General features: G+C 36.9%; 1 protein-coding gene across 20 annotated transcripts in view; it reads left to right on the forward strand.

The window, feature by feature from the left end:
• The window catches only part of MPP7 (MAGUK p55 scaffold protein 7), an 85,083-nt gene that overhangs the window by 24,829 nt on the left and 44,498 nt on the right, over positions 1 to 15,756 (forward strand). For 12 of the 20 annotated variants that reach the window (XM_083704931.1, XM_083704925.1, XM_083704932.1 and 9 more), the window contains exons 2-3: positions 4,809 to 4,973; positions 11,975 to 12,093. In XM_083704931.1, coding sequence (XP_083561057.1) covers positions 4,937 to 4,973; positions 11,975 to 12,093 — 156 coding nt within the window. In that variant the 5' untranslated portion in view covers positions 4,809 to 4,936. The remainder of the gene's footprint in view (positions 1 to 4,808; positions 4,974 to 11,974; positions 12,094 to 15,756) is intronic. The other 8 variants (XM_083704919.1, XM_083704930.1, XM_083704937.1 and 5 more) reach the window with 1 other exon arrangement.

Below are 15,756 nucleotides of genomic sequence, written 5' to 3' on the forward strand. Positions count from 1 at the left end.
CAACGTAGATTTTAAATGTCCTGTGGTGGAATTTAAATACTTAGGTCTCTGGGATTGTGTTAACAGACTCTGTTAATCTCTCTGGTAGTACATAGAGTAAATTGTAAAATATGCATTGTGCCAAACTGTCCTCGCTTAAAACATATTGGAATTTGGAGGGTTCAAGTGAAATAGGGGGCAGTGTGAGTTTTCCAGAGGTTTTTCCTATCGAGGGTGATCTTATTTAGCATGTTTAGCTTACTTGTTTTTAGTAAAACAAAACTAAATACCTTGGTAAGCCTGCCTAATATTTATTTGTAATTGGCACATATTCATTCTTAATGAACTTACATAACAGAAAAATTTCCACCCCATGTCATTTACTGAAGGGGAAGAAATGTGTGAAAACAAACATTTTAGAACTTGATTTCTGTTTTCACCACTTAGTAAAACATTGTGTTGCAGTTTTAAGTAGATGTTTGCTTTTATCTTGGGATTTTATCTTGGGATTTTAGACTTTCTCAAATACAAGTAAGAATCATGTTTTGTAGCCTTGTTAAGGTGAGGTAAATATTGTGTGTCTGTCTTGGAAGTTGGATCTGCAAAGGTCAAACTTTATCAATTTTCTGATATGGAAATATAAAAGAATAAATTCCATCCTAATAAATAATTGTGACAATGGGAAATTCTAATAAATGGCTTTTCAAGCTTTGTTTCCCAGGTGCAGTTCAAGTACAGATTTATACATTTTAGAAGTGTGGAATAGTTTGAATACCGTAAGCGGGACTTGTTGATTTTTGCTGCATCAAAATCTAGGCGCCCCAGATGACACATATAATAAGAATCTTTTGGCTCAGTTGAAAGACCCATCTAGTTCAGCATACTATTCTCATAGTAGCCAACCAGATGCCTGTTGGAAGCCCTTAAGCAGGACGTGAGTGCACTAGCATTCTCCTGTTTGTGATCCAAAGCAATTGGTGTTTCAGGGGCATAGTGTCTGTGGTACTGGAGGTAGTTCACAACAGTTGACAGGAAGAACTGAGAACAATGTATCTTTTTCCTGCTTGTTTGTAACATATAAATCAGCTGTTGTCTTCAAGCATAGATGTGTTCTGGAGCAGATTTTATATTTAATACCAATTTAAAGTTAGAGGAAAAGCTGACAAAAACTGTTCATATTTACTGATGTGTGTAAAATGTCCACATTTCCCAAAGTTGTTCTGTACTTAGAGCAAACTACCGTACTTTTCTGTGGTTAAGACTATTTTTTTTACTCCAAAATCATGTTCAAAATTAGGGGTCGTCTTATTAGGGGTGTAGCTCATTGTGGGGACATGGGATTGGTTGCTGCTGTGAGTTGGAGATTGTTATTGGTGGCTACGGCAAGGGGTGGTGTTGATTGGCTGTTGCTGCAGCAATTGGACGGGCGATGTGCACTTTTTTTCAGCGATGGGACAGAGGATAGGTTGATTTAGCGATGAATGCGAGCAGCATTGTCAGTCTGACAGGTGAGCGATTTATTGCATTCCCCCCTAAGAAAAGCTCAACAACTCTGCCCCCCCAATAGCTCAACAATTCTGGGCAGTCCTCCCCCCAAAAAAAACCTCAACAACTTTGGGGAATCTCCCCCCTTTCTTAATTTTGAGTCCCCCAAAATAGGGGGCACATTATACACAGAAAAGTGTGGTAATTCTGAAATGTCCTATAACGTAATAGAGTTACAAAATACAGCAGGGGAAAACAAGACAAGTCGCTTTCAAACATGCCCTAAAAAGTCTTTTGTGATTGACAAGAAAAGACTTGCTGTTGTGTAGGAAAGCAGTATAAACTTCTCAAAGAGATGTAATTTTGCCCCAGTAATTCAGTGCTGTGATTACTTTTGTGGTCTTGTATGTGTGTTATATGCTGTGTGAAACTGCTTGCATGACTGAAGTAAATAAATATCCTGTTCATATTCTAAAATTTCACTAATGTTCCCAAAACGATAGTAGCATAGTTGATAGAAGGCCTGAGCATTAGGTTCTGAAGTCAAATTTCAGCTTAGCTGTGATTAGTCTCTCATTGGTGATATGGGGATAATGTTGACATATGTATTGCTAGAGCTGTTGCAAGGATTTCTGAGAAGACATATGAAATACCTGTGTGAAAAATATGTAGGAAGTGTGCTATATACATTGTAATATAGAAGCTCATGTGTTGTAGCAAGAGCAGCTGTTGTTTATTGTAGAGGAATAATTGTACTTGGCATATTATAGATTGGCTTCTTTAAGGTACATTGTCACTTTCAGATGTTGCCTTTTCTTAAGCTACCAAACGTGTTTTATTTTTTGAAGAAGGGAATGAAGGGTCCTTATTGTGTCATTAGATATTGTGAATCAAAGCCACTGCACCATTCCACATAACCACTAGATGTCACAAGTATTACAGGAGCCTGAGAGGTTACTAAGGGCCTGGTGGAAATTCAACATGTCACTGAACTTCACATATTTCACTGTTTCCACATGGTAGTTGCCAGAAGAATCTGATACAGTGTGATATAGAAGCAAGGTACAACTGGAATAATGAAATTTCAAAAAATGAGCCTTTTTAAAGGGCTGGTTCTAACAGTCCTATTGGGCATTGTAAATGCCTCAGGTGCACTTGATACTCCTTTTACGTTCCTGGCTTTTGCTTGTGTTTTTATGGAAAGATGGATTGAACTTCAATTTAAGAATATTCGGTAATCCCTCTCAGGACATACTATAACAGCTGGTATTTCTGTGTTGCAGCAAATCGATTCCATGCAGCAGACAGCAGTACTTATAGCTGGATTCTGACACAAAATTACAAAGCATTTTGAAACAAATTTAGCCAAAGCAAACATCACTGAAAAAATGTAACTTAATTTACAAGTTTTGGAGAAAAGAATCTTGTTTCATTCCAACAAAATATTAAGCTTTTAACTGGTAAAGATTTCACCAGGTCATTTATTTTCACTAATATATACATAGAGATTCTGAGGGGAATAACTTCATACCACACAACCCTTTAGAATAAGGGTTTTTGAAAGTTAATATCAAGGAATTTAACCACAATAAAGAAAAAATGAGGAATGGCATCCTCACTGGTTAATATTAAGTGTTTTCTATATTTATTAAGGCTTTGGTCTTTAAACTTAAGTATCTGCAATCACAATTAGTATTTTACAACCTAGGTGTTTATTAATATAGATAATGCACTTTTGCTGTGGAATAAAAGGTTCAAGGAATATACCTAAAAAAACTAGTGGATGAACAAATAAAGAATATTTTTTAAAGACCTGGTTGGCTTCAATAACTAGTTTGATTCTGCGATAGCTTTGTGACTCTCTAGGTTCAGATCTTAAAATTTTATTTTCCAGCTTTGACTTGTGCATGTTACACTTGCACCAAGACAAACTGAATTGATGCTTTGCAAAACTTGTACAGTGTGTCCTTGGCCTGGCATCAAGTGCCTTAAAAAAAATAAAAATCTGTGTGTAGATATTCTGCCTTCTTCTGTTTTAAGACTGAGTAAATAGAGTTGTGCCAGAACACAATAACTGCAATGCAGTGCAGAGTTATATAGGCCCATAGATTTATCCCCAAACAGCCCATTTATCTATTGAATATTAATAATCAAACTCTCTACAAAAATATCCTATGAAACATTTGAACTTCTATCTTGGATATAACCCAGTTTTCTGTCAAACAATTTTGTAGGCTGTCAAACAAGCCTGTTAAAAAGCTGAAGTTAATTATGTGAAAACAAACAAATAAATGGTGCTCTAGAATCAGCTTCAAATGAAGTTATTTCTTGCCAGCAGTAAATGATGGGTTTTAATTATAGTTCTTTGATTACTTTTCAGTAATCTTTTAGCATGTGATCATTTGTATATTGAAACATGTTTGCCTCTAGTTCCATTAATAGGAATGACAAAAATGACCTGATTAAAAACTTAAAATAAATGTTGTAGTTATCGTAAGCTATTATAGTGGACACAAAAATACATTTGAATATATCCATGGAAAAAGCTAAAGTCACTCTATGTTTATTACATTTTTTACAAGTTAAAATTAACTCTCTTTCCTTCATCCTCTCCACTTGAGGACACTACTTGTTATGCCAGTCTTAATGCAGGGTGTGTTAATAATTGTGGCTTAATATTCAACATGATAATCCTACAGAGAAGTGGTCATTCAGCATGTGGTAGAAGCACACAATAATCCTAATAACAAAAATTTCATTAAGTTAAAATTTCTGGAGTGAGTATTGTCACCAAATACATTGGAATGGTTGAGAGATCCATACCATAGGGATGACTGTTAGGATGGTTATAGATATTTGTATTAGTGGAAAGTACTCAAACTGTAAAAGAAACAAAACAAAAACAACCCCACCAAAACATTTCTAATTGGCAAATGCTCAGTCTCCAGGTTTCTTTCGGAAATGGGTTTTTAGACATATTTTTCTTTAATAGACTATATTGGAAGTTGTTTTTGAAATGATGTGGAATTCGAAAAGCAGTTTTGTATGCAGGGGGTGAGGATGTCAGTTGTTCATAGTAAAATAAATAAATAAATAAATAATCTGCCAGGTTAGCACAAGTCCCTTACATCAACCCAAGCAACTGTTTGGTTTGTGGCTGTAACTTACACATAGATTAGATTAAAGGAAACCCCATCTGGATAGTACATATTATTTTTAAGATCCTAAAATAACATAGTATGAAGAAATAGTTTTCAAGTTGCTAAACTAGGTTAGATCTACGTTGGCAAATTACAGCAACTTATAATTCTAATGATTATTTGTTATGTTTCTGTTCTTTCCAGGATTGCTTTGAAATTGCCTCAGTCTCGTAGAAAACTCAGCTGCATGTAATTGAACTGAAACTTTCTACCTCCTTCTGGCTCCAGCGCTGTTCTAGTGTGTGTCCTTGTTGCAGCTCACAGACTAAACCATGCCAGCTTTATCAACTGGATCTGGAGGTGACACAGGTAGATAAGCTCTGGGGTTGCTAATTTTCTGCAGTTTGTTAGATTTTACATTATGTGTAGATAGGGATATATTGTCCTGCTCCATCTACAGCGGCACATAAAAAATCGTGTGTGACTTGTACAGGCATCCCACCACTTGCATGTTTGTGCATGACTGCACATGCACAGTGCTTTCCCACACGTCCTGCTTCCTGCTGGCCCCAGAGATTCAGTTCTACTTGTGGATATTTTTGGATACAGTATTTTTGGTATGGATTAAAGAGAGAGCAGCAGAGAGGGTGTTTAAGGGATGTTTAGAGGGTGCTCCCCACTTTATGCAATTTTTCTTATGCATGCAGGGGCCCGTAATGTAACTCCCACATAAGTGGGGAGTTGCCTCTACTATAATATAGTAGGAATGTACATTCAAATAAACATGTTGAAGACAAATGCATGCTAGTGGACAACATCCATACTTGGATGCTATTTTAGATGCATATCCAAGCCACACCTGTAATTCCCAATCCAAGAAGTGATATGCACAGGCAGAAGCAAACTCCAACCTGTGGATCTCTTTTTCGGGGTTTGTATATGCTTTTAGGGGACTAACATAAGCTTTGTTGCAAATTAAAGAACTATGAATTGTATAACTATAGTAAAGGGAAATTGATGTGTAATAGTTTCAGATATCAATAATTGCAGCAGGTTTTATAATCGGGTTTTATTGTAGTTTCTTTAACAACTGCATTCTACCTCCTTCACAAGGATATCAAGAATGTGTTTCAGTTATGACATATGCTGAAATTTCTCTATAAGGTAGCTAACAAATGTACATATCCTTAGTTTTGATTCTGCCAGCACAGAATTTCTCTGTTGTTTAATTTTAGAAAAGCAAACTTTTAGACAAAACCTGAAGAATTTGCTTGATTCCTTGCTGTATTACCACTCTGTGGCAATTGAAACTGGAATCTTTGTTTTACCTTCCTGCAAATGCTGTTAGTAATTCAAAGTGTAGAGACTCCTAAAATGATAAGGACCTTCCTAAGGTCTTCTGAAATGAGTGTTATAAATTGGATTTGTGCCTAACATTCTTAGACTGATTCTTGAGAGCAGCTCATGGCCAAAAAGAAAGAAAATAAAAAAGAAAGAAATACTTCTCTTGCACAGCTGACCAATAGAACAGAACTCCAGTTGCTATTCTTTTGAGGTAACATGATACTAGGCAAGAAGAGCCTTGTTAATTTGAATGAAGAAGGGTTGGCTATTCTTGAACTCCCTCACAATGTTACTGTAATACTGCCAAGCTGCTGTTGGCATACAAATCTTGACCGTATGCAAAAAAACCATGATTTAAAAAACAATGAACAGTAATGTACTCATTTTTTAAATATCATTATTGTTCATTTCTAAAGTAATGACAGTTTTCATGTTTGTATTGTTGTAATAACTTCTGTGGGTAGTATTGTTAAAACTTGATTATACAATCTTTACCATTGCACATAGTAACCAGCTTTCTTAATTTACTTGGTGAGTGAACCTTTTTCAGGTACTTGATTCTGATCTTTAATTGCATTGTACAGTAGCAAATGTACAGTGTGGAGCCAGTGTGGTGTAGTGGTTAAGAACGGTAGTCTTGTAATCTGGTGAACTGGGTTTGCGTCTCCGCTCCTCCACATGCAGCTGCTGGGTGACCTTGGGCCAGTCACACTTCTCTGAAGTCTCTCAGCCCCGCTCACCTCACAGAGTGTTTGTTGTGGGGGAAGAGAAAGGAGAATGTTAGCAGCTTTGAGACCTTAGGGTAGTGATAAAGCGGGATATCAAATCCAAACTCTTGGTGAGTGAACCTTTTTCAGGTACTTGATTCTGATCTTTAATTGCATTGTACAGTAGCAAATGTACAGTGTGGAGCCAGTGTGGTGTAGTGGTTAAGAACGGTAGTCTTGTAATCTGGTGAACTGGGTTTGCGTCTCCGCTCCTCCACATGCAGCTGCTGGGTGACTTCTCTGAAGTCTCTCAGCCCCACTCACCTCACAGAGTGTTTGTTGTGGGGGAAGAGAAAGGAGAATGTTAGCAGCTTTGAGACCTTAGGGTAGTGATAAAGCGGGATATCAAATCCAAACTCTTCTTCTTCTTCAAATCTCAGGATGCAGGTATCTTTCTTACTGAATATTTAGTTCCGTATAACAAAATGTTATCCGATCCTTTTACAGAACTGTGAAATAATTTTTTGCTGTGAAAAATGTAAGCCTGTTAGAAATATCAATGAACAGTAATGATTATTCTACTTTTGTCAAAGTGGAAAAATTAAAGACTGGTGTGTTCTATTTTATTAATACAGTAAAATTTTACAGTGTTGTTCTGGGCTTAGGTGTATGTTCTTTAGTGTTTATTACCCCTTAGTTACAATAAAATATTGAAGTTGTAGCTTAGCATTATGGTTCAGAATTCTGATGTAGTAAATTACTTAACAAATGAAGGTAAATGGACATCCATTTGTCCTAATATTGATTTTAAAAATATCTCTGACAAGATTAGTTCTTTCTTGTAATATGTAAGAGTGATGGAACGCAGTGACCATATTTTTTTATCATTTAGTCCTACTTTATAGCTTCCACAGACTTGTTCTAATAATGAAGCTATGAAGGATATGACAAGAATGGTGATATTAAATTTCTCTAGACTAACAGTAAATTTTTCCACTCTGATGTCAAGAATGTTGAGCATCTGGACTCTAAGAGTGAGTAGTTTACCACGTGAGCACTTTCCCCAATTTCTTAGCCATTTATTCTTCTCCTAGGAACTAGCTGTCTTATGTAGAAAATAATAGTAACGGAAACTGCTCTCTAGAATTGGAAAAAGTTGTGTGCTGTTCATTTTCCATTATTTGTAAGAATTATTTTATTACATTTTTCAGGTCTTTTAAAAATAAAATCACTGCTATGACAATGTATCCATGTATTCAATAAAATTAATAAAGTTTAGGAAAGCAGTACCACGGATGTACTGTAGACACTGTTTACAAGTCCATGCTACAATAATTGTTACTAGATTTTTATCCTCAGGGGCCTCCTTTAAGGCAGTTTACCTTGTGAAACTACTTCCATGAACAACCTATAGTTTTGGAATCGTTCATTCCATCCACTTCTCAGAAGTCTTCCAAAGACTTTTGGATCAGGCATTGTTAGGAATGTTGGATTGATCTAAATATCAGTCCCAGATAAAGTAGGCTTTCATTCATGGAAAAACTATGTAATAGGTTTTGAACTTGTAATTCTGTTAAGTGAGCTTCATGAACAAAGTGCTGTATAAATCGAAACCTGGATTAAAAATGCATACCACTACCCTGCTCTTCAATCAGATGGCCAGGTGTTTCAAATAAGCAGTCACTATATATAAACATATATACATAATAAACTTTGAACAAGTAAGATGAAACTTCGCCTGTGTATAATTCAACTACAAGTGTAATAGCTGGGAAATGCTCTTCCATACCCCATTTCCATCTAGCGTTTCCAAAGATTTTCATCAGGCCTGGAGACAAGGGAGATGCAGCTCAACTTAAGTGGAAGTGAAGTTGGGTGTAATATTATTATTATTATTATTTCTTAATCTTCACTATTTTTAAAGCTCAGGTGTTAAAGACCAGGGTAAATAGCTGCATCTTCAGCATGTGATGGAAATTACATAATGAAGGTGCTAGATGCACCTCTGTGGGAGGGAATTCCACAATTTATAGGCTGCCACAGAGATTGCCCTCTCCTGGACAACCCCCTTGAACTTTGGAGGGCAGTCAAACCACCAAGAAGGCCTCCTCTACTTCTCTTAACACTTGGTGATCGCCTTTCCAATATTTGGTGCCGGAACAAAGCACTTAGTTTTCCTCATGTATTAGAAATTGGAAGTTCAGTTTGAAGACCAAGATGATGTTAATATATGTGAAAGTTTATCATTTTGAATCTAAAATAGTACTAGTCTAGTATGAACCGATATTTCAGAATGATGGCCAGTTATATAGGTTGTAAAATGTTCAAGGGCTTCATTTTTACACGTGAGTGTTCGCGCACATGCACACACACACACAAAATAAGTTCCTTAGTAGCAATGAATGGATGCCAAATGAAAATGCAATATTAAGCAGAATTGGCAGTTTCAAAGTTTTTAGCTTTGTTTACTAAATACAGTGGTACCTCGGGTTACATACGCTTCAGGTTACAGACTTCGCTAACCCAGAAATAGTACCTCGGGTTAATAACTTTGCTTCAGGATGAGAACAGAAATCAGGCTCCAGCGGCGCAGCAGCAGCAGGAAGCCCCATTAGCTAAAGTGGTGCTTCAGGTTAATAACAGTTTCAGGTTAAGAACAGACCTCCAGAACGAATTAAATACTTAACCTGAGGTACCACTGTACATGTAAAATGGGGGTGGGGGGGAAGTAAAATCAGTGAAAATCACATTCCTTTCCTCACATTAACAAAGGCATTCAATAGATCATCATTTCTTCAGAGAACTGTGTAATCCCTTTTTGAGAACATCTCTAATAACAAAAACAAGCTTCCCTAATCATTTTGTGCAATGTTCAGTTGCAGCATGGTGTTTGGGTGTCTTCTAGAATGCATTTTTCAGTCATGTAGGGCAGCAATGATGTCCAACAGGCCTAGCATATGCACTTTCTGAGTTAAATATGTACATAAGAACATGCCCCAATATTTTCAAAACACAGTAGTTCCAGAGGAGATAAGGCAATAGGTAAAACATGCCTGAAAGTTCAAAAACAGCTCATGTAGCTATTTCAGTCTGCTTTTGAGCTGTAACAGTCCACGTAGTGGGGCGATGCCAGTATTGCTGTAGCTTATTTGAATGGAGCAGCAGAGATTATGCAGACACACTAGCAGGAGTGCTATGTGAACTCCTCTGGTGTATTTGTGGAGCCCGTACTTTCTATAGTTCTACCCTGTTAAGTTAAGCTGCAGCAACATTGGTTTGGGGAAAACCACTCTAGGCTTCACCACACCAGCTGCTGCTTTTTGAGCAAGGACAGTGCATGTGCAAAGCTGTTGAAAACTTGCCACCATCTTGCCTTAAGTGACCACCAAATATCTCTTCACTTTTTCTCTTAACTCTACTAATCTTTTGTGATGAAGGCTCTGGGTCATATTAAGTATAAAAACAAATCAGTGAGAAATGGAAATGGGACTATTTAAAAATTTTGTTTTATATAAATGGTTATAATTTTCTACTTACTGTGGAATCCCAAATTATTGGTTTTTAGAAGTGTTGGGCTAATTTTTCATTCACTTTCTATTCCTGTTTCAGCAGCATAATTTCTCTCTTACAGTCCTGTTTTGATAAAGTGTTTAATATTTACATTAAATCTCTTCTTTAAAAATGGGATGGAAAGAGATCTGGACAATACTCCTTAAAACTATGTACCATATTCATTTTGATAAATGTTCAGACAGCCTCTGCTGTATATAAATCTTATCAACTAGGTGCTTTGCTTCTGTTAATCCAACTACTGAACCAAGCCTTTAACTTGTGATCTCTCTGTGTGAGTACAGCCCCTGATACAAGGTGTTGTTTCGTATAAGTTCAGTGCTTTTTATACTAGGAAAAATTGTAGTGATTTTAGTGTTACCCTGTTTTTATGTTTAAGAAATACTATAAATGAGAGTAGGTATAAAATAAAGCAAGATTTGAAATATGAACATTGCCTCCCAAAAGCCCATAGAAAATGATGTCTGGAAAGAATGTTTTTTTCCAGCATACTTTAAGTAATGCCAGGAAAGAGGGGAAAACATTAAATCAGTCCCCCAAGGTGCTGTATTTAATTTTAGAAGAGGCATACGATGCCTCCAAAGATCATGCAGTAGCAGTGACTTAAAATATGAGAACGAAGGATATAATCATCACATTGATAGATTACTAAGTAGCTTTACAGAATATGCTTGAATGGAAATTGTTTTGGAAAGCTGTTCTTGTGATGCAACAGCCCTTGGTCTGATTATAAACATTTTTACTCAGAAAAGTTCAGTGAAGCTTACTTCCTAGGAAGTCTAGTCAGGATTGCAGCAATAGAATAAAAATCATAGTAGTGTCATACTATGGTGGGTTAGCCAGGAGGTTATCAGTGTTTTCAAAGACTATGGCAGGGAGAGACTTGTGTCGTCTTAACCCCCCCAAAAAAAATCCCACTGGAAAAACTAAACATATGCTATGGATTGATACCTGATCATGCTAGGTTACCTCCTCTGGGAAGGCTGCTGCAAGTCATGTTGCTATGTTTCTTGGACAGCAGCATGATGGATGGTTTTATGCTGTATGCTACTGTGAAAACACTGTGCTACTGTCTGCCCCTGGGAAATTGCTCTGAGATGTGCCACAAATAACTGGGAGCAGCCATTGCTTTAATCCCTGTGGAGAAGCCTGGATAAATCCTATGCATGCACTCTCTCTTTAACAAAATATAACTTAATCGTACAAGGATTTTGCTCAAAGAATTGACTCCTGAATAGCTAGCAATGAAGTATTCATTTTTGTGCATCTATTACACCCAAGATTTTTTTTTTAAAAAAGCAATGTATTGGTGAGAAGTATTTAGAGAAACCACAAACTCTTTTTAATGGACCACCCTATCCATTTTCTGTTCTTATAAGGATGTTTTTCCTATTCATGACTCATTTCACTCTAACATCAAGGGAAATGGAATAACGATTAAGCAAAGGAATGCATGTGTTTCTGGGTTTTGTCCCTTTCCAAAAAGCTTTATGAATTCTTGGTACAGTGTTAAGTAAATATATTGCTATAGAAGCTTTAGCAACTGTTAATAAAGTAAAAAGTACCCTGTTAGTAACTACTTTTTAAACCAAACTTCTGTTTCTGGTTCGTTAATGTTTTGCTGGCTACTTCCAGTCCCACTACTTGCTTAATATAAAATGGTGTAGGCTGCAAGGTACACAGGAGGGTTAAGTGAAATTAATGAGATCACCCTTAGCTTTCACTTTGTGTTTTATTTTCACTTTATAGGTTTGTATGAGCTGCTGGCTTCATTGCCAGCCCAGCTGCAGCCACATGTGGACAGCCAGGAAGACCTGACCTTCCTCTGGGATATGTTTGGTGAAAAAAGCCTTCATTCACTGGTAAAGGTAAACCACACTTAAATGTTCATTCTTTTGTAGAAGCGCTTATGGAAAAACATTTTGAGCAGCCTCTAGTAAACCAGGAATCAAACTGTTTCTTTGTGAAAACAAAACAGCCTTGTTTCAACTCAGTGCTTCTGTGAGGGGTGGAAGTTGTTAAAAGGATTCTACCCAAAATACAGAGATGATTTCATTTAATAGTGATGTTTTGGCAGTATACACTAATGTAACAAACATATGATGTTTGCCCTTGTTTAGAATGAGGTAGCACGAAATAGTAGCAGGAAATCTGAGACTCCTTCATGGTCAACATTCAAGGCCTGGAGTTTAGCTTAAACAAACAAATGTTCACAGCAAAAATTAGACGGGATATATTTTTGAGGTAAAAGATGGCAACAGTTCAGTAGCCACATTAATTTAAAATAATTTCCTTTAACAAAGTCAACTGAAATTCTAGTAAGACTCTTTAATTGGCTTGCATCCATTGAAAATTGTGTTCAGCATATAAATATATTCAAGTAGATCATGATAAAATAAACTTGGTAGAGTAATTCATGGATGTGTCCAGAGAAAAATGGTAAATATTCATGTATATAGTACTTTCTAATTTACAAAATACTTTACAGTTTTAATGTCCATCATTGCAATCATGCCACTAGTATTACGATTTCACAGAGAGCTAACATTAAAAGCCACTTGCAAAAGGCAAGTCCTATAATTTGAACTTGTAATACATTGTTGGCTGGGCCTCTGGGTAGGAGAGGAGGGACTGTATGGGAAAGTGGGAAGTACACTGGCTTCCCATTCCAGGAATAAAAGGTTCCTTTCCCAGAGGAAAGGAAAAGGCTTTTATTTAACTCTGTTGCAGTCCCTTAACACATTTGTGGCTGCATTCCCGCCAAAAGAAATGTGCCCATAATCATTTGCAACATCACAAAAATAGGGTGTACTTGGCTTCTGAATCACTACTCGGGTTTTTAGCCTTTGGGTTATTTTACATATGTAGCTGCTTCTCCAAGTTATGGAGATGTCTAGGAGCATTTCCCTACAACTTCTCCTGGTTGGATGACTCAACCCTATTTTCATCACTTAGAGTGGGGGTAGCCAACATGGAGCTTTCCAGGTATTGTTGGACTCCAGCTTCTATCTCCCCAATAGTCAAGGGTAATGAGAGCTGTAGTCTATCAATGTTAAAGGGAGCACCAGGCTGGCTATCCCAGACCTAAGGCTAGACTGGGAATGGGGAACTTGTGGCCCTCAGTATGTTAGAATCTAATTACATTTGGAGGGCCACAGAATCTCCCAACTAGACAGATATAATACAATATATAATATGTAGATAGCATATGAGGCTTACCTGGAAGATAATTGAAAACCTTAGTTTATACAAACTTCAGTGGTTGCTTGCTTTGATTGGAGCATCATGCTGAGAGTCCATGGATTTGTCTAATCCTTTTAAAAATCCTCCTTTGCACCAAACTAGATGACATAAAATGACTAGTTGCAAATGTAAGATTTGGGGGAATGATTTCTTTAAGGACCACAGGAAGGGAGGAGAGATTAAACTCCCTGCTCACTGCCTCCCGTGATCCCAATAATATTAGACATCTTCCCATGGCTGCTATTTACATTTAAAACAGGTGCATTAAATGCAAAGGTGTAGTTAGCATATTTGTATTTGCCTGTCTAGGTTGATATATAATCCCAGGATATAACCCAATGCCAGTTGAGAAAATAGATGGAATTGAAAATCCTGAACAGCCAAAATGGTGTGTTTTCTTTCAACCAGTGTTATATCTTCTGAATATTTTTTTGATAGATGTTGTTTAGTTGGTCTTTTACCTTTATTTATGCAAGTTATGTTACATACACTGAACACAATGTAGTAGCTTTTTATTTTAGATTGTGCCACAGTTCCTGCTTTAATTTGACTCTAAGCCAGGGGCCATTTTAGGGCAGCTAATTCCTTTAATTATGCATTGTTTGAAGTACTTGGTTTTGTCTGTTCTGAATCTATTGCTATTAACTTCATTGGGGGATATATAGTTTTCTAAACTAAAAAGCCTTAAACTTTGGCCTTTCCTCGTGGGAAAGTTATTCCAATCTCTTGATAATTTTGGCTGCCCTTTTCCAGCTCTTTCATTGTTCTTTTTGAGATGAAGCAACCAGAATTATAGATAGCATTCCAGATAGAGCCATTATGGTTTCAGTTGCTTTCCTAGTTACTTCTGGCATAAAACTAGATTATTATTTTTTTATATATAAAAATCCTACAGTTAAAGTTCTCTACTGTGATGACAGGGCCTCTGTCCTGGTTAGTCACTGCTAGTTCTTCCATCATTTTATATGTGAAGTTGGGATTTATTTATTTATTGCTCCAATATGCAACTTAGACATTGGGTAACAAATTAGTAAGTAAGGTTGAGTCACCTAATTTTTAGGCATCTGGTTGGGGATCTTCACAGTCTGTTTGGGATTTCACCACCTTACATAATTGGGTGTTATCCTCAAATTTGGTCACCTTGCTGCTCTGTTTTGAAGTCCATATAACAAATAACTGAATAACTTACAACATTTTATTAATAAACATCTGACAAGACCACCAGCATTTTCTCTTTTATCTGCTATTTATCAATTTTCTATCCTAACATAACATAAAATAAAATGTAACAACAGCTAAAGCTGGCCATTTTGAGTGATAAAGAAAAGTAGGAGAGAATATTTGTATTAATTAGCAAGAAAATATCAATCTAAAGTGATTTTATAACATATGTTTGGCCAGCAGGACTATGCAAATCAGAGGGACGTGTGACATACTTTCTGGTGATTCCCCGGAATCCATCAGTGGCAGAAATGTTAAAAATCTAGAAAAATATTTTTGGATCAGCTGTAGCTTTAGCCAACTCCCAAGTTGCTGCTGGGAGAGTTCCAAAGAGAAGCAGCAATGCAGCCAAAAAGAAATAGGAATGGAGAATGCTTCATCCTTTAAGGAGAAATGATTTTTCAAAAGGGTAATATGCACATTTTTCAATAGACAGCTACTGATAATATAGAAATCCCAGTTCTTTGATCATGGCTCACTTTTCTTCTCTTAGATATTGTAAACATGGGTTCATCTGAAGGCTAAGCAAAGTCCAACCTTTATATCATTAATACTCGACAGTGAATATGGGCATTGAAAAACTTACTTCTGTGATTCCTCTGAGAACAAAAAGATAAAAGATGACTTTAAAAAAAAAGTTTTTTTGTTCTTGGATGGGGCTGCCAGTGGTTTCCCATTCAAGGGATGGATCAGATTAATTAATACTTGCTTAGCTTCTTCAGTGCTGCAGCATCAAGCATTTCTGTGACCTCCAATTTGAATAGAACACTTCCTACTTCCAAAGATGTACATTCATTTGCTCTCTGGTTGTTGCCTTCAAAGAATTAGATTGTAACCCTGGAAAGATACTTATACAGTCGTACCTTGGTGGACGACCGCCTTGTGAGTCAAACGTTTAGGCTCCCGAATGCCGCAAACCTGGAAGTGAGTGTTCCGGTTTGCGAACGTTCTTTGGAACCCGAATGTCCGGCATGGCTTCTGATTGGCTGCAGGAGCTTCCTGCAGCCAATCAGAAGCCACACCTTGGTTTCCGAACATTTTGGAAGTCAAACTGACTTCCGGAACAG

Source organism: Podarcis gaigeae (genome assembly GCF_964106915.1).
Source record: "Podarcis gaigeae genome assembly, chromosome: 12".
Lineage (NCBI taxonomy): Eukaryota > Metazoa > Chordata > Lepidosauria > Squamata > Lacertidae > Podarcis > Podarcis gaigeae.